This window comes from Dipteris shenzhenensis, chromosome 10 (genome assembly GCF_047967505.1).
Source record: "Dipteris shenzhenensis isolate YYH24624 ecotype China chromosome 10, Dip_SZ_1.0, whole genome shotgun sequence".
In the NCBI taxonomy this organism is placed as follows: Eukaryota; Viridiplantae; Streptophyta; class Polypodiopsida; order Gleicheniales; family Dipteridaceae; genus Dipteris; species Dipteris shenzhenensis.
This window is the reverse complement of record NC_141605.1, coordinates 55,742,443-55,761,282: the sequence shown is the minus strand read 5'-3', so window position 1 is coordinate 55,761,282 and position 18,840 is coordinate 55,742,443. Positions and strand designations below refer to the sequence as shown.

Below are 18,840 nucleotides of genomic sequence, written 5' to 3'. Positions count from 1 at the left end.
TAAAACTTTTGAGGAGATGCCTGCAAGACGTCGATAGAAGTGAAAAGGGAGATGTAGACAGCCTTAGTGGATAACACAGAATATTGATTTGAGGTCAGCATAGGCAGAGCCTATTCCAGTCAGCTCGAGTCACAACTGATGACGTGTACTAATCAAGGATTGTATTATGTAACTAACGTCGACTGCGCTAATGAATATGGCAAATGTCGAAGAAGCACAAGCAAAAACTTTCATAGTACCTCTGTGTTGCTTGATGGCATGACGGCGCAACCAACCGATGCCCAGTATTCCTGTGGACGCACAAATAGCCCAAGACGATCGTAAGAGAGTTTTCTGGTGCAGTATTATAGTTACGGCATTAACTCTCTTACGCTAATACTTGCTTCGAAAGTGTCGCTTAGAACCGTAAAGAGTACTTAAGAGTTCATTAATTACAAGGATCATTCACACAAGTGGTGCTAATTTCTAAACGATCCTAACTTCGTATTTTGGATGTGCACATCCTAAATAACCTGCAAGCATTTTGCGCATGCCTTAGAGATACTAATTGGCGTGAAACACATTGGGAGCTGAACCACCTAAATAGTGACGTTATTCAACGGAGATCGGAAGTCGCAAAAAGTTGCACACCGAAGACTTACTTCGGATCAAATGAATTTAAAAGATTGCATACTTCAGAACGCTTTTAACTGTGACGTCTGTGACGAAAGCGAGCCCTACGATAGCCAATCGGTACTCAAGATTGACTGCGTGTGTGATAGACACCTATGTGCGCAGCAATATGCCAATTTTTCTCACAGTGGCTTTGGTATAACTGGCTCGGAAAACAAAGCAATAAAGCATGATTTTCTCTCGGTATTGATTGGCGTGACCAACAGCCATAATTGAGGTGATCGCAACACTCGTGTGGAAGCGAAAGCCAGTCGCTCGCAAAACTTGACGTGTGGCGCAACTGCACTGATGCGCAAAACCGAAAGAAGCATAGCTACTTGCCTGCAGCCGCTGGGTAGCCTGCTGAAAGGTCGGCACGCTGGCTGCATTGAAGCCGGGAGAGGGAGATTCAGGGGAGCGGCGTTCGGAGACGAGGGAGTGTTTGTGAGGAGCAACGGTGCTGAGGCAACGGATATGGAGGCGAGGTCGGGGAAGGAGGGGGGCGGGGAGGCGAGAAGCAAAGGCAATGGAAGGAGGAAACGGGAGCGAGCGGGAAGAAGAAGAAGAAGAAGAAGAAGAAGAAGAAGTGAAAGTCCAGAAGCATCGAAAGGCAGCTGCGGAGCAGCGAGGGCAGGCGAGCGAGTCTGTCATGGCCTTTGCCATCGCCATCTTCTTCTTCTCTTTGCTGCTACCACCTCTCTTCTCCTGTCCTCCAACTCATTTTATCCGCCATCAAACTTTCGTCCTCAGGTTTGGATTCTCACCACCCCATAGACCCCGACCTAGATTGGGTTCACCTAGAGTTACCACACTAGACACCATCATCCACGAAGCACAAACCAATTTAGGAAACAAGCGCTTACACATACTCGTGAGCACTCCCTTTACTACGGAGGGAGGGAGGGAGGGAAGGAGCAAGGGGGACTCGGAAGGGAGGCAGAGAAGGAGTGACTTCACTACTCGAACGGGAGGGGGAAGGGCAGGGAAAGGGAAGGGGGGGGGGGGGAGAGAGACAGCACAAAAATAGAAAGAAATGGGCTACTCCACACAGCAAAAGGTTGCGTGGGACGCTTTTTTAATGCAAGTGTAAGTAGAGCGCTACCTGGAAGGGAGTGCTAACAAGTTGAACTACATTCAGTGGGCCTTGGCCCCTGCTAAGAAGACAGTTGGAGGGAAAAAAAGATGACAACCAGGAAGAGGGTGGCAATGAGAGGCTTAAGGAATGATAGTTGTTTATAACCGCAGTAAGTGCAACTTTTACAACTCGAAACACAACGTTGTCCACACACAAAGTGCAGTAGATTAAACGCAACCCAACAATTCCCCTCTTACCTGGCATTAGTAGTTCCTGATGGACTCCTTTGTAAACTTGACGACTAAATTTCCCTTGCTCATGAGAAGGCTTTCTTCTCCATCCACAAGATATAGCTGGGTTGAGGCCTAGGGCAAGAGCAGCAAGGATAGAAGAACTACTACGAAGGGCTCGTACTTAGTAGGAACGGACTCAGTGGCAAGTCGTTGAAATGGGAAGTCAAGGACCTCCACATCCTGCCAGTGGTGTTCTTTATACACAAGCCAACGGCAATGTCCATGATAGAGACGCCAAGTTGAAAATTGTGTAAAGATTTCAGAAGACTGCCAGAAGGATTTGCGATGCTTGTGCCATCACGAATTCTCTGACCTAAAGAGCGCATAGAGCAGAAAAGGAATCCAAAATAGCGAAAAAAAAATGAATTGCGAAAGAATTTGAGAGAGAGGAGTAGGACAAAACTACACAGCGAGAAAGCAAAGGAAGGGAAGTATGGCACAGCTCACCATTTGCAAGAATATCGCATCAAACGGAACTCCAAAAACACTTGTGCGAATGGGAGGAAGCCAAAAAAGAGAGGAGAAAAAAATCAACAAAAAGGGTGCTTTTTCTCTTTCACCATCAATCGATTACTAAGCCCTACCCCTTCGACGCAGGCCAAAATATAGACAATAACATATAACCTAAAAATAGAAGATTATGGCCTACTCCATTTTTATCACGGAGCAGGTAACTACTAACTTGGAATTGAAGTTGAATCCAATATTTTTATGAAAAAAATTTAAAGAAAAAGAAAGAATGAGTTGAAATATCTCCATTTGGACCCGACTATCCTTGCAAATGTCAAGGGTGGTCATGTCCAAAGACTTGTGTTTTTTTAGAATTGAAGCCCAATAAATATATGAATAAGGCTATGCTCATAAGAGCTCGTAATTCATCCTTGGCTGCAACGTATATAATATTATACATGAACTACAAACATATGAATTGTCATCCTTCAACCTTATCCGAACGTTCCCTCGCATCATGACATGCATCAAAAGAAAGGAATGTTGTAAGAATTTAGATTGAAGTAAAAGGGTAAGAAAAACAATTAAAAATATTCAATAATAATATTAATATAATTATTATAACCACACGTAGAGTGGGCAAGGAGGTGACACGCTTCCTTTCCCAAAGATTTATAATCCGAGGAAACAGGCCCTTCCAGATGCATCGAGTTTCAGAACATCGAGAATATTGCATCAAGTAGTGTCACTAATAAGTCTTGTGAATGGATAAGATACTTGCATATTACCTGAATTTCAATAGTTATATTCATATTGCAACTTGAGACATCAATATCTTGCGCACTCTAATCAGATTGATCTCTTTCGTGCTCTATACGCTTGTAGAGATTAGACATTGGCATGCAGCTTTAGAGTATGATATGAGCCTCATCTAAGTTTTGGGTTATTCAAGATCTTTATAATTATCGAGAATGACATAAAGAGAGGGTTTGCTGTGAGTGTTTGTGATTGCTATAATCAGAGGCTCACCTGGTTAGCTAGGTGAGGTAGGTACCGCATGATCTCCAAACATCACCAATGGAATTACCAGGCATGGGAATCCTATTTGTATCTTGTTGCAACTCCCGTGTGGGTGTTTGAATTGGATTATCCAATTCTTGAAGCTCATTGATGGAATCATTAATGGTGTCTTCCATTGAAAACTCAAGGGAGATTGGAGGAATATGTGGTCTTGGGGGAGAGGAAGAGGTTATAGGGGAAAAACTTGATGTCGAAGCAAGTAGTGAATTGGAAAAGGTAGAAGTAGGGATGTTGGTGGAAAGTAGAGGGAGAGCATGGCAAATGGATTTAGCAACTTGATAGTTCTTAAGGGATGGATTGTCAAGTGTTGGAAAAAAGTTAGGTGTAACTGGAGGATAGGAGTTAGATCCTTGGATTAGGTCCCCCAACACTCACTAGTGAGCCAAGGTTTGTAAATCCATGGTAATCTTTCAATAGGAATTTCATAAAGCCGGTAGCGTTGCAAGCCATGTATCTTTAAATGAATTCCCACCATCTCAAGCCGAAGATCATTCAAGGCCTTGGCTAGGTCATTGACTCTGGGTTCTTTAGCAGGAGGGGCCTCTTTAGCTAGAGGGGCCGAGGGAGTAGATTCTGTGACCTTCTGATCCCACTGGCTCCTGTTCCCTGTAGCCATTTTTCCCATGGTTTTACAAAGGAGGCCATTGGTCTGCTCCATTTGACCCATGGATGCGGGATAATAGATGCTAGAAGTGCAATGATCAATACCCATGCGGTAAATGAGTAACTCCACTGCTTTATTTAAGAGTGGACTCCCATTGTCAGATACTATTTCCATGGGTGTCCCAAACCTTGTGCAGATACGTTCAAATATGAAATTTGAAACTGCCTTACCATTTGCTTCGGGGAGGGCAATAGCTTCAACCCACTTAGTGACATACTGAGTGGCTACCAAAAGATACTTCTTTTTGTGCGTAGTCATGGGCAGGGGCCCGACAAAATCTATTCCCCACTTCTAAAACCAACTTCTAAAATGGATGGATGGACATCACTGGGTGATGTTGCCCAAGGCACAAATCCTTCCTACCAAAGAATTGGCATGGTTCACAAGTTTTGCAATGCATAGTGACATCCTTGAACAAGGTCGGCCAATAGTACCGAGCATGTAAAATCTTCTTAGCTATATAGTCACTGGCATAGTGGCCTCCACAAAATCCATCATGATAATGCTTCAATACCTTAGGTACTTCATCTGCATCAATGGCCCATCTTAGTATCCCATCCATGCCTTGACGATACAACACCCCACCAAAGAGAGTGTAGCACCTACTATCTCTGCGGATCTTCTTTCTCTCATAGCTAGTACTTTTTGGAGGAAAGGAGAAAGCAGTCAGAAACCTGTAGATACCGCCATACCATGGATCCCCAACTTCTATGGCCGCTACAAGGGTTACATCAAGGCACTCCTCTAAATCAATCAAAGCATTCTTTAAGTTGGAACAACCCCCTTTTACAATTTTGAAAGAAAAATCATATTCTTGTAAAACTGCCAACCATTTGGCCAATCGGCCCATGGGATTTGGTGATTGAAGAACCTGCTTTGCAAGACCAGTGCTAGTGTGAGTATAATGAAGGACTTTCCAGCCACATAATGCTTAAATTTCTCAATGCAGAATAGCAAAGACAAGGCATGCTTGTCAGCCTCTGAGTAGCGTCGTTTGGTGTCGAGCAATTGTCAAGATGCAAATCGAACAGGACACATGAACCGATCCTCCCCTTGCTAGAGAAGAATACCTGCCAGAGTGTGCTCACCAAACCTAGGATTGATATAGAAAGTCTTTGACCAATTTGGATTGCGTAGAATGGGTTCTGAAGCCAGAGCATTCTTGATTTGTGCAAACCCATGATCACAATCCTCATTCCAAGAGAAATCAACCACTTCTTTCAATAGCATAGTCATGGGTCATGTCAAAGTAGCATATTGATCAATGAAGTAGCGATAGTATCCTGCTAGATTGACAAATGAGTGTACCTTACATTTGGTTGTTGGCGGGGAGAGCTTGAGGATAGCTTCTACCTTCTTGGGGTCAGGCTTGACGCCATCAGATGAGACAATATGTCCCAGTAACCTCCCTTGAGTGGCTCCAATGGTGCATTTCTCAGGGTTGAGACTGCCATTCGCATCATTGACCCTTTGGAAGGCCAACCTAACCTTCATGACGTGCTCCTCACATGACGAGAATATACATAAATCATCTAAAAACACCTCCAAGAAATCTCCCAAATAAGGAGCAAACACCATCTGCATAAATCTTTGAACGGTAGCAAGAGCATTGGTGAGGCCAAATGGCATTACTTTGAATGCAAACGTCCCCCAGGGTGTGGCAAATGTGGTTTTAAGCACATCTTCTTCGGCAATTTTGATTTGATAAAACCCAGAGTAACCATCATAGAAAGTATACATCTCATGACCACTTACCTTCTCAAGAATGAGGTCTTGAAATGGAAGAGGATGATGGTCCCTCTTGGTGGCTGCATTGACTTTGTTATAGTCGATGCAGACCGCCACTTGTTGCTTTTCTTTGGGGTAACGACCACTAGTGAAACCCATTCAGTATTGTGAACCGAAACAATAAACCCAGCTTCTACAAGTTTTTGCAACTCTGAGCGCAAAGCATCAGTTTGTAGGGGTCCTAATCTCCGATACTTCTGAGCCACAGGCTTCGCATCAGGCTTCAGCTCTATCTTGTGCTCTATGGCAGTCACATGGCAAAGGTGGCGGTAGCTAGTTGCAAAGAGGTCAGGGAAATCTTTGAACATTTCTAGGAACTCGTCTTTCTCACTTGGAGCGAGGTCTGGGGAAAGCATAGATTCAAGCTATTGAGGACTAGCTGTTACCTTTTCTGCAGGCGGCAGGGTTGAAGACACCCCCATCATGTAAACTTCCTCTTCTGAGAACTCCTCCCCCTTGTCTGATTCTTCCTTTGATTCAGACACCGAGGATGAGAGAGTATCACTGTCTTGCTCCTCTTCTTCTTTCGGTTCTGTGGCACTTGGTTGTACCAGGATCTTCTCCTTAGAAGCACCAAAACACATGTGTCCTATCTTCTAGTAGCTGACTGCATCACTCTTTCTCAATCATGGTCTCTTGAGTATGGTTGGGTAACTCATGCATGTATCTTCAATATCCACTACATAGAAATTGAGGGTGGTGGTCAACCCATTGACAGTGATGGGCAAATCCTCAATGACTCCCAGGGTGGCAAGTCGTTGACCATCTACTACCTTGATTCGAGTGGAGGAATGCCTTGTACATTTCAAATTCAATTTCTTCATGATTCGGGGCACCATGATATTACATGCGGCTCCCCCATCAACACACACACTTTTGACACGGCAATTATCTATGATGACATCTACTATACGTGGGTGCCGATCAATTTCTTCAAAGATAGAAGAGACCTCTCGTACCTTTCCCTTTTTCTTGCTCCTCCTTGTTGAGAGCCCTTGCTGCAGCTCACGTCTCACCTTAGGGCTTAATGCTATTAATTGAGGGAGCGTGATGCTCAAAGACCGATGAGCAAGGTCCTAAATGACCGAATAGTCCTCTTGCCTGAGCCGATGGGAAAATCCAAGGGCGACCACTTACTCCTGCGAGATCTTTTAGTCTTCTCTGTTGGTGGGTCTGCCATCTCAGCATCTGAGGGCTCTAAGAAGGACACCTTCTTTCTAGGGCGACCCGATCCACAGTTTGGAGAGGGGTTCGAGGTGGTACGACTTCTTTTCCCAAGGTCAAGGATCTCTATGTCAGAATCCTCAGTGCCTGATTCACTTAGAAGATTCACCCTTGGAATGTTGGGACATTCCGTGCGATAATGACCCTTCTGGTGGCACTCGTAGCACACAACATTGGCACGTTCTCTTGGAGGGTCATTGGCTTGATTTTTGATTCCCACCATCTCAAGCCGAAGATCAATTCAGGGCCTTGGCTAGGTCATTGACTCCGGGTTCTTTAGCAGGAGGGGCCTCTTTAGCTAGAGGGGTCATGGGCGAGGCTGGGAAAATCTTCCAGGCGGAGTGTGAGGATATACACCTTATTGAGGGTAAGCATCTAAGGGAGGACCATACATTTGAGGTGGAGGCGGTGGATACATCCCTGATGGGGGGTGGGAGTATGCCCCTGGGGTGGACCCCCTAGGTTGTTGTTGCCAGAGCGGAGGGGGTTGCGGAGGGACAATCATCTTCTTTGAAGCGAGGTCAGACTGTACTTTATCAAACTTTTGAGCAATCTCATGTGCTAGCACCATATTTTCTCGATTCTGCCAGTTAAGCTTGAGGCGGAATTCGTCACTTGCTCATGCTACAAGGTAGCCCAACACATGCTGAGCCATTCCAGCTCAAAATCTAGCATTGTCCTCTTGCGTGCCAATCAAACGGTCCAGGAGCATGACCATTCGATCCACATATCGATGCGCCGTCTCACCTTCTGACTGCTTCAAGTTTGCCACTTGCAGTTACACATTCTTTGGCTCCTCTTCTTTGGTAAAATACTCAATCATCGCCGCTGTCAACCTTGGCCAGAATGATCTTCCAAAGTCGGTAAACTCGTATCAAATATGCCCAACACTTAGTTTCATGATGACCACAACCTTTGCATTCCTTACAAATGATCACCCTCCTTCATGGCTTGCGGCTTTATCGGGGTGGTGCTTCCACTCGCTTTATGCGTGATTGAAGTACAAGCTTCACGTGCCAAGAAATCAGCAACTAGATTTTGAGATCGAGGGATATGCTGAATTTTTACCAAGAAACCTATTACTCCTATGACTAGGTGCGGCTCTGCGGCCTCTTCTGTGCGCAGTTCTCTACTTTTACACCTTCAAACTGCGTGTCTTTCCTGTCTCTACGGCTACAAAACCTCCCTACTTCTGCGCTTCTAGTCTGCCTGCTTTCTACTCGCGGTTCCTACGTGTATTCTGGCTTGCGAATCTTCTGCTCGTACCGGTCGCATCCACAAAACTATAACATCCGTGCTCCCTCTGAGTTCTTGCACATGTATTTGCGCGTCTACTGTGTACACCCACATGCATCGCGAACACAGATCGCGACAGTTTTATGGGCTCCTGCATCTTTTGGTCACGGACAGTTTTCTGGGCTTCTGCAAAACTGTAACAGATCCCGCACCCCCCCTCTCTTCTCTTCTTCTTCTCTTTCTCTTTCTCTTCTCCTTCTCCTCTCCTCTCCTCTCTTTTTATTAAAGAGTGGGATTTGAACCCAAGACCTCCCCCTTCACAAAAGGGAGACTTATCATTGGGCCAGCAGATAAGAAGTGATAAAAATGTAATGATTTTTGCTTATATATTAAAATCTCGGGAACTGTAACTCTCTAACCGTGGGGAGTTTTCACATGCTGTAAAAAGCAAAAGTACTTCACTTCATGTGCTCTACTCATATCTCCTACTAGATTGCAGATTCTAAACTTTTTCAAGTTCACTTCACGGATGCACATCACATGAGGAGGGTGGATATTTATGTCACTTCTTGACGAGTTCAAGGATTTGGTGCTTGGTCCTCCGCACCTTACGGCTACCAATGGGCGTGATCTCTTTATTGATCTTCATGTCGATCTTCAACAACTGATTGTACAGTGCATTGCTCAAGGAGACGATGGGTGGGATGGAACACCGTGGATGATTCAAGGTGAAGAACTAGTGATACATTGGGAGGACTTTGATTTCAATTCTACTCATTGTGCGGTGATCGAGCTACTTGCTGCTTCGGAGGTAATTAAAAGGGTGTCCTTCAAAAAAGGGTGGGATGCTCCCCACGCTTGGGGGGAGATTTGGCGCATCTGCTTATTAATTCCTATGGATTAGCTCGTCTTGAATGGTCTATTCTCAATCTCACTACAAAGGTTTCTAGGGCTCGACTATGGTTGGTAATGTTTCGACCAAGGAATCCCTTTATACCTAATCAACCCTTTGTGCCTCATTTTGAGCTTCAAGTTGTAATTATTTTTGGTCTAAAGATAAACTATATTTGGTGTTGAATGTTTGGCTCAAGTATTGAATTCTCCCCACCCTCTCCTTCTACCTATCTTGGGCTACCGAGAAACTTGGGATGTCCGGATTTTAGTCTTGGTGTGATGACATCTTGGATTCTTCAATTTGATGGAGCTTACAAACCTTCGACCAAGGCTGCTGGCGTGGGTGTGAAGCTCACTTCACCGGGTGGTGAGGAGTATTGTTATAGCAAATCTGCACCTACAAGTACTTGCAACCAAGCTGAGTACTCGGCACTCATTTTTGGGCTACAAAAGAAACAAGAACATCACATCAAGCAACTAATCCCAGTAGCCACACCAGTTCTATTACCTAGAAAAGAAATCAGGACAAGAGGCTAGACATTAAGCATGGCAACGCTCAAGGGCCATAGAGGAAAGGAGAACATGAGGGCAAAACATTATCATGGGAGGGGAAAAGGGATTAGAAGGGGAGGGAATGAAGAGGGAGACTATGGCACAAGGAGAAAGGGAGAGGGGGAAGAGAAGCATGTACATGATGGGAGGAGGAATGTAAAGATGGAGACATCAAGGGAAGAGGGCCATGCTTTATTTCAAAGGAAAGGGAGGAATCAAAGTACTAGCTAGGTGGCTTTACAAGAATGAGCGTGTTCCATCAAGGAATAGCCCCCTCCTTTTATAGCCAAGAGAGAGGGTCTCTCCCAATAAATGCATCCTCCCACATGCATGGTGTGTGTGGAAGAGTCTCCCATGTGGGCTAGGCGGTTACGCACTCTCAATTGTGTGCGATAACACTTGGCAACATTTTTCCACATATATCAACTCCCATATCCCAAGTCTATGATACTCCCTTGGTCTCTTCCCAATTTTATAATACGTTCAAACATCTAGGAGGACAAGTGGAGGGTTGGCACAAGGAATCTTGCCACCTCATCCTACTTTCCCCATTATTTAACTCTTGGACTATCTATACCCCCCCCACATGGGCCTATCCTACATGGAGGGAATAACCCAATATAATATCCATCTCCACCTATTTTATATTACTTTTCCCATGGACTTTGGGCCATATCTCACTAAATGCAAGCATGGGACCGCCTAGGTGGAGGGGTGGCACATGGAGGAACCATGCCACCTTGCATTTTATAATATTACTACCGTGGATTATGTACATCACACCTTATGGGTCCTCTTATGTGGAAGGGTGGCACATGGTCATGCCTTGCCACCTCAACCCTGGGCCCTATGCACACCATATTTTATTATACTATTACCACACATACAAACACACACACATATTTATGCCTTTTTTTTCTTAGATAAATTTATCCATAACAGCGTGCGTGTGTGTGTGTGTGTCTGTTTTCATCCTATACAAAGACACCTCTTGACAATGTCTAGTGACTAAACACTTTGTCCCATTGACATATCTAATATATACCCTTAAAAAAGATAGTAGTCATGAATTTGCACAAAAAAGAAAATATTCATTTTAGCACTTATGAGAGATGAGAGATTCGAGAAATTTTAAAACATGTATAGTTGGAGCATACATAGCATGCACATCAAAGCTGTTTTACTACCTACAAGAAGAACTATATGGCTCTATAGTACAACCAAGCAAGTGTGCACAAGGGTCACTCTTAATCAACGTGCAACTATCCGCATGATAGCCAGCATGCAATTACTTGAGCTTATCCCCAACAATTGCTTCTACTCATCTCACATAGAGGGTCTAGCTATTCCTAGTGAACTGTCTACCTTCATAAATCAAATGCAGAACTCCTCTGTATCATACACAGCTAGAATCACACAAGGGCTTGCCATTACCATCAAGCACACTGAGTTCCCCATGTGGGAGAACCGCCCTTTTTTATTTAAAAAAAGGGGGGAGGGGGGGAGATTTTTTGACCTCACCTTCACTCAACCCTCACCCCTCCATAGGAGAACTGCCTTTGTTCACAAAGCATTTCACAACCTTTCGATTTACATGGTTGTCGTTTTTCTTGCCAACCTTTACCTTTTGTGATTGGCTCTTTGTATCCGCAACCCTTTATACTCGACCCTTCTTTTTACCATCCTATGCAATCCCTTTTTCCTAAAGAAAATTGGAACCAACCCTTTTTTGTAGAACATGCAAGGGAGCACTTCACCATCATCCTTTACTCATAGCTTTATAGTAAAGCCTTTTGGTTGCCTCATGACTTTGTGCCATTTCACCCTCCCTTCACTACTCGAATCCCCTTGAGAGCACATTTCCCTTTATGGTCTTTACTCATTCCACTATCCACTCCATATACCAAAGGCAAGATCCCAAAGTTTGCATCCTAACTTCAATGGTCATGCAATCATAACATATGGCAGCAAAGTTCATGTCATCGTTTCCCACAATTAGGGATCTAATACAAGAAAATAGTTTATTTATGAAGACATGGTCCATACGAAACAAGATCACAAAAAAATAAAAGAAGTCTCTATGGCTACTCCCTAGCTATCATATGTTGTCTTATCTATATTAGCTAACATGTGTGCATATCATTGCTAGTACTACCATACACTGGTGCTCCTACATGTGACTTACATGACATTTCATCCTTTTACAAAAAGCTATTGGCCTCACACAAAAAGCCCATCATCGTATGAAGGAATCTTACCATGACAATGGAATGCATGAATTTGAGGAGCTTGATGGTACATACTCTCATTAGGTGAACCAACCTAAACTCTCTTTATTTCATCATCCTGGTTCTAATCTGGTAAGGCTAGGAAACTCTAAGGAAAGAGTTCTAGTTTGTTATGGGTGAGATGGAATATTAGAAATCTCCCTTGGAATGAGACTTAATTTGTGAAGAGATATGTTTGTAGGATAGACCAACCAAGACACGTGGAATATTGAGAAGCATGATGGACAACTCGACAAAATAGGTGACACCTTTTGGCAACTTATGTTGATTTGTGACTAGATTATCATTTGATGCCAACTACTATATCTCATGTAGTAATAAATACAGGTTTATAATTAGTTTCATTGATCATGCATGTCCATAGAGTGGAGTGGATAATTATAAATACCATGTGTATGAATTATAAATACCTTGGTATGGGAATATAATGATTTGGCAGTGCAATATTATTGGATCGTATAGGGAAATAGAAAAGAGTCATATAATTAGAATGAGCCAAATGCCTACATAGACTCAATCATGTTTAAAATAATACAAAGACCATCTACCAAGTGTAGGGAGGAGTGTGGGATCAAGAGGAATCCTTTTGGAATTTGTTTGTGGAATATGGAGGATGTTGACATGTGGAATAGGGAGGGATAAAAGACTCATGATAATCTTTTGATGGGACACTTATCAAAAGTCACCTAAAAAGACAATTGATGGCAACCCATTTCCTTATGTCACCAAAGGGTGAAGGTATCTACTGGGTAGATATCCTAACTCCTGTTCTTGTAATCTTGATCAATGGGATGTTCTTTTTTAGCTTCATGAAGAATTTTGTGCTCCCTTCCCTTCATTGTCCTCGTCTTCCCTCTTGCATGTGTCACTTATGCACTTCAACTCTTATGCATTGACAAAGGTCACAACGTGAGAAAACCGAAACTAGAATGTCAAAGTCTATTAGTTCCAATTATACTTAAATAATCCAACACAACCTCTCAGTCAATACATACATAGAAGTGTGTTGCAACATGTCTATAATCTTTTTAGAAATGAAAGATTTGAAAGAAAAATAATGTATATGTAAAAACATCAGGTGCACAAACACTTTGAGTGCAAACTAGAAAGATTTACATAGAGTACAAGTTGACATAAGTGGCTTATGAAGATGTTAACAAGTATCCTTGTATCAAACCATGGATAGCATATATTTCTGCACTTATAACTTCTCCTTTGATGAAGTGATAGTGCACCTTAATGTGTTTTAATTTGGCATGAAACATGGACCTAGTCATAAATACATGCATCACGTTGGTTGGAATAGTCTAAGGGACTTTTAAAGACCTTTTTAACATTGTTTTTACCTATAGAAGGGTACCTTTAAAGGGGACATTCACAGTTTGAATTGAAACATATCATGTTTTATATATGAAAAGTTTATAGATAAAGGTTTGTTAAAACTGGCCTTGAACACTTGATTAGAGGATTTGCATATAGTGAACCCCACAAGGCAGAATTTTAGGTCTGGTGCTCGAGTTGGGAAAGCAATTTTGCTCTCAATGATATATTGATGACTTTGTGATGATCTCATGATCATGGATTTAGAAGATGAAAGAACATCATTCCTTTATTTTAGGATTATTTTGTAGTTGGAGTAAGGGTTTCGGTAGTTGGGTGGCAAGGGGACAGGCCATTGTGCTTGGAATCACTTCGAGTTAAGTGGGTGGAAAGAGGGTCCATTATCAAGTACCTAGGTACTCCATTAGGTCTGGATTTGACCTTGAAATAGAGATTTCACTGATTTATGGTTCAACATGTGTTAATAGCTAGTAACTATAGTTTATCAAGTTTCTTGTTAGCATTTCAAGAAGTCTCATTGGGCTAAGGTAGAGCGACCTTTCATGGTAATGGAAGCAAAGGATTAATTTAATTCCATGGGATTCTTTGAAGGTTCCAAAATCCAAGGATGGATAGGGCATAAAAGATGTGGCAGTCAAGGATAGGGCCCTTTTTTGTAAATAGATGGCTAAACTTTTTGTGCCTTGGATAATGTATTGGGTGTTTGAAGTGGTATGTTGAGAAAGGTAAAGAATGTAAAGTAGGGCATGGATGGATATGGATTGGTACATGATTGAACCATTTGCACATGGGACCAAAATGAACTTTTTTCTCCCAAACTTTTTAGGGGGTTAGTTTTGGGCACCATTTTAAGCATTTTCTCCAAAAAAACTTTAGGAGGAAATTGGTCATTTTCCCCCATGTGCACATGGGCTTGCAAATGGGCCAGACGCAATGCTATCTAGCCCATTTTCACGCCTGCTTGGACATGGGGCAAAATGGCCAATTTCCCCCAAAATCATTTTGGGACAAATGCTATATATTTATGCATGGAAAGGAAAAATGGATATCATATTTAAAATTGTTCTACATTTTATCAGCTCCTTCTCTCCATGATGCAAAAATGTAGGATGTATGCACACAATGCTTTGGCGATTGAACATCCCCATGTACTAGCCTAGTGCTAAGTCCACACCTATGCCTTAGCCTGGACCCGAACATTACTTATCGCTTCGATGACATCTTGGGAGTTGTAATAACCATATCAATTATCTTTATTAAAAATCATCAATTTAAGAACATTGAAACAAAAGCATTGGCAAAAAATCATTAACTTACAATCTTTTTTGCATCTCTTTGGTCGTATCCCTCAGCATAAATGTTGATGGAGATTTGTTCTCATTGATGTCTATATGTGTTGTGAATGATCAGAACTTTGCACTTCTCTGAATTCTTGCACATTTCTCTTACCTCGCCATCTTTACAACTTCCTAGACCTATGGCATTTGCATGCATTTGCTCTCAACATAGAGTAGCTTGGAGGAGTACTCGTCGCCATTCTGACAAGATCCCCATGTTGAGAGTTGTGGTGCCATGAGCACATAATTAGAGGCTAAGGTATATGCTAAGGAAAGAATCAAAGTAGCCACCCTAGGATGTGAACAACATGATGTGGAGATGTGGATTGATGATATCCACAAGGAGAGATGTGGATGAGAGGATCCCACATGTGTTGACTATTCTAAAGGCTCTCTCTATATAAGAAGCCTATCATGTATTGTTGAGTATACACATTTACAATAGATTGAGTGTTTGCTACCCTATGTCTCACTTGTGGTGCTTTGATCCTCCTTGATCCCTCACGTTGACATGGTATTAGAGCTGATGGTGCTCCCACCCCCTTCATGAGTGATAAGCCCTCCATTTCAGGCATCTTCTTTACCTTGAGAGTTTCGTCTTGTAGAGCTAGTCTTCCTCTCCAATTCAGTTCAGAAAGCTCATCATTTTGAGCTATGGAGAGAGAGATATGGTCATTTTTGTGTTGAGGCTCCTTCTATGAGATGGAGAGGTTCAGTGTGATGGATTCTCTGAGAGATATGAAAGAAGAGGACACTCAACATTAGGCTTCATCATAGCTCCAAGTCGCCAACGCAGAGCTTTAACAGCCTCCTTCAACACCGTTGATCTGTAGCGCCATCCTACAGCCCAACGCTCCCTCAACATAATCTTCTTTAGCAATGGCAACAAGGTAGCCACCTCACACGGCTCCTCATGCTTGACACAGTCTGCCATCTCCAATCCGTAGTAGCTTCCCGTTGCTCCATTAGCCCCTAGCTCCTTGTGGATGCCTCAACTTCTCCTATGAGCCACCAAGCAGAGGCAATGAAGCCTCCGATTGAAGCTATGCTCGGCTTCCACAATTGACTACCCCAACAACCGACTCCCTCACAAGAGATCGCCTTCAACAACACCTTCTCCCAGCAACCTCTAATCTCTCTTTGTGGTAGCACGACCAATATATGGCATTCCCCCATCAGCACAGATCCTCTAGCCTCTTCCAAAAGCTCCCGGCTCTGTGGCTGTGCAACAAACTATAGTCTCCAGCCATGCCATAGTTCTAGACTACGAACAGACATGCTTCATCAACGACCTTCTACCTCTATCAAACTTTGCAGACTAGCCCGACTCCAACCTCCACACGCTTCGAGGAAGACACCTCCACCGACGTCTGTGCTCCATCATGACATAGTCTCTGTGCAACCATCAAGAAGCCAAAGGTTTGATAACCTCAGGCCACTTGGAAATGCCACATGGTAGATAAGGCTGTGGTCAAGTAACTGTGGTAAAGAATCACCATGGTTAGTTTTTGGTCAATTAACTGTGGTTAAGTTTGCTTAGACATGGGTTAAATCAATTCAATTAAGAAATTACCACATGGCATAGTGTCACCTAAGCACACAATAATCGTTGCTAGGCATAGTATGGAATTCTACATGTGAATCCTTGTGCCACATTAGCAAAGGCCTTCTCTTCTTCATAGAAACTTCGACAAGGCATAACTTGGAATCCAAGAGGAAATTGCACACGCTCCAAAAACAAAAAATAACCGATTTTTTGAGCTCTACGCGCTTGTCAACTCATTTCACAAGTGGTCTACACAAATGAGCTATCTCTTGATGCATCAAAATCTTTGGAAGACTATAAAAGAAGACATACCCCACTGCTCAAAATGATGCCTAGAAGGAAAAAGACGAAGTAGCACTATCACTCATTGGTTTGCACTTGGGTCCAAACATAATTCATCATATAGATTCCAAGGATCAAGGATGCATGGGATGAGTTGAACACAGTGTTTTGTGCAAAAGCCAAAAACCGAGAAATCCATCTTAAGATTGAATTCTGTGGTTTGCACATGGGTTTTAATGAATCCATGGCACAATTTGTCAATAAAATCAAAAGCATTATGACCCAACTAGAAGGCATAAATGCAAAAGTAGGGGAAAAAGATGCACTTGCAACTCTTCTTAAAAGCATGCCTGCAGAGTATAGTGCACTCACAACCACTTTGAAGAATTTGCTAGGGGTTGTCTTTTGGGAAAGATGCATCGGTTTCCTTTTCAAAAGAATTGTCCAAAATTCTCACAAAGGAAATTGCAGCTAGTGCACAGTGATGTCTGTGGCCCAATGAGGACAAATGCCATTGGAGGGTACAAATATTTCACGATTCTAATTGATGACTTCACAAGACATTGTTGGGTATATGCTTTAAACACCAAATTCGAAGTGTTCTCAAGCTTTCAGAGGTGGCTGAATATGGTTGAGAATGAATCAGGATGCAAGCTTTTCACCCTCAACACAGATAGGGGGGGAGAGTATATATCAAAAGAGTTTGATGCACTTTTGTATTCACGGGGCATTGTTCACTCATGCATTACTCCTTACACTCCTCAGCTAAATCTTGTTTCTGAAAGAAAGAACAAGTCCATTATGGAGATGGCCAGATGCATGCTTAAGGCCAATTCCTTGCCCAATAAATTTTGGCTTGATGCAATGATGTGTGCCAACTATGTGCTGAATAGATCACATACAAGGGCATTGAGGGCTATTACACCTTATGAAGCATGGAAAGGTAGGAAGCCTTCACTTTCACACATGAGAGTTTTTGGGTCTCTTGCATATGTTCATGTACCATCTCATCTGAGACATAAGCTTGATGACAAATCAATAAAATGCATATTTATTGGCTACAACCAGGAGAGCAGACAGTATCGGTTGTATCAATCAAATACTAGGAAGATTATTGTCACTAGAGATGTAATCTTTGCTAAACATTCGGCTTCTCCTCTTGTGGACTGCAAATCTAGGCCAGAAGTTGACATGTTTGATGCCTTTAACTCTTGGTTACCTCTGCTTTCGTCTAAGGGGGACTTTGACCAACAACATGAGCCTCCTGCAGATCCTCCGATCAGCCAACACCCCATGCTGATTTGCAGATTCCTCTTCTAGCACAAAATGATCCCACTATTCATGATGCAGTGATTGAAGAAAGAGCTATCAATACACAGCAAAGGCAAGCTCCCAGATGGCTTCTTGACACATTGAGGGACAACAAACAAGATCAACCTCTTGCTGCTCGGACAAGATCACGGAATAGACAGATGCATGGTCATTTTCTTGAGTTTGCACTCTTTGCTTCTACAACTTGCAATGAAGAGCCTTTGTGCCATAAAGATGCTTTTGACAGCAAAGAGTGGATGGATGCAATGAGAGCTGAGCTACAATCTATTGCCAAAAATGACACAAGGGAATTAGTAGATCTCCCTCTCGGTAAGCATGCCATTGGTACCCGGTGGGTCTACAAATTAAAAAAGAAATCGGATGGCATCAAGCCAATTGCCCTCCAAGAGAACGTGCCAATGTTGTGTGCTACGAGTGCCACCAGAAGGGTCATTCTCGCACGGAATGTCCCAACATTCCAAGGGTGAATCTTCTAAGTGAATCAGGCACTGAGGATTCTAATGTAGAGATCCTTGACCTTGGGAAAAGAAGTCATACCACCTCAAACCCCTCTCCAAACTGTGGACCGGGCTACCCCAAAAAGAAGGTGTCCTTCTCAGAGCCCTCAGATGCTGAGATGGCAGACCCACCAACAGAGAAGGCTAAAAGATCTCGTAGGAGTAAGTGGTCGCCCTTGGATTTTCCCATCGGCTCAGGCAAGAGGACTATTCGGTCATTCAGGACCTTGCTCATCGATCTTTGAGCATCATGCTCCCTCAACTAATAGCATTAAGCCCTAAGGTGAGATGTGAGCTGCAACAAGGGTTC

General features: G+C 43.0%; 1 protein-coding gene across 3 annotated transcripts in view; it reads right to left on the bottom strand.

Moving 5' to 3' along the window:
- EDD1 (glycine-tRNA ligase) overlaps positions 1–1,364 on the bottom strand; it is a 226,263-nt gene extending 224,899 nt beyond the window's left edge. For all 3 annotated transcript variants that reach the window (XR_015541639.1, XM_087379990.1, XM_087379989.1), the window contains exons 1-2: positions 994–1,364; positions 240–290 (exon numbers count right to left, since the gene is read on the bottom strand). Coding sequence is in view for 2 of the 3 variants with exons in the window: in XM_087379990.1 (XP_087236116.1) it covers positions 240–290; positions 994–1,320 (378 nt within the window). In the remaining variant the exon portion in view is untranslated. The remainder of the gene's footprint in view (positions 1–239; positions 291–993) is intronic.
- Positions 1,365–18,840: the final 17,476 nt, after the last annotated feature.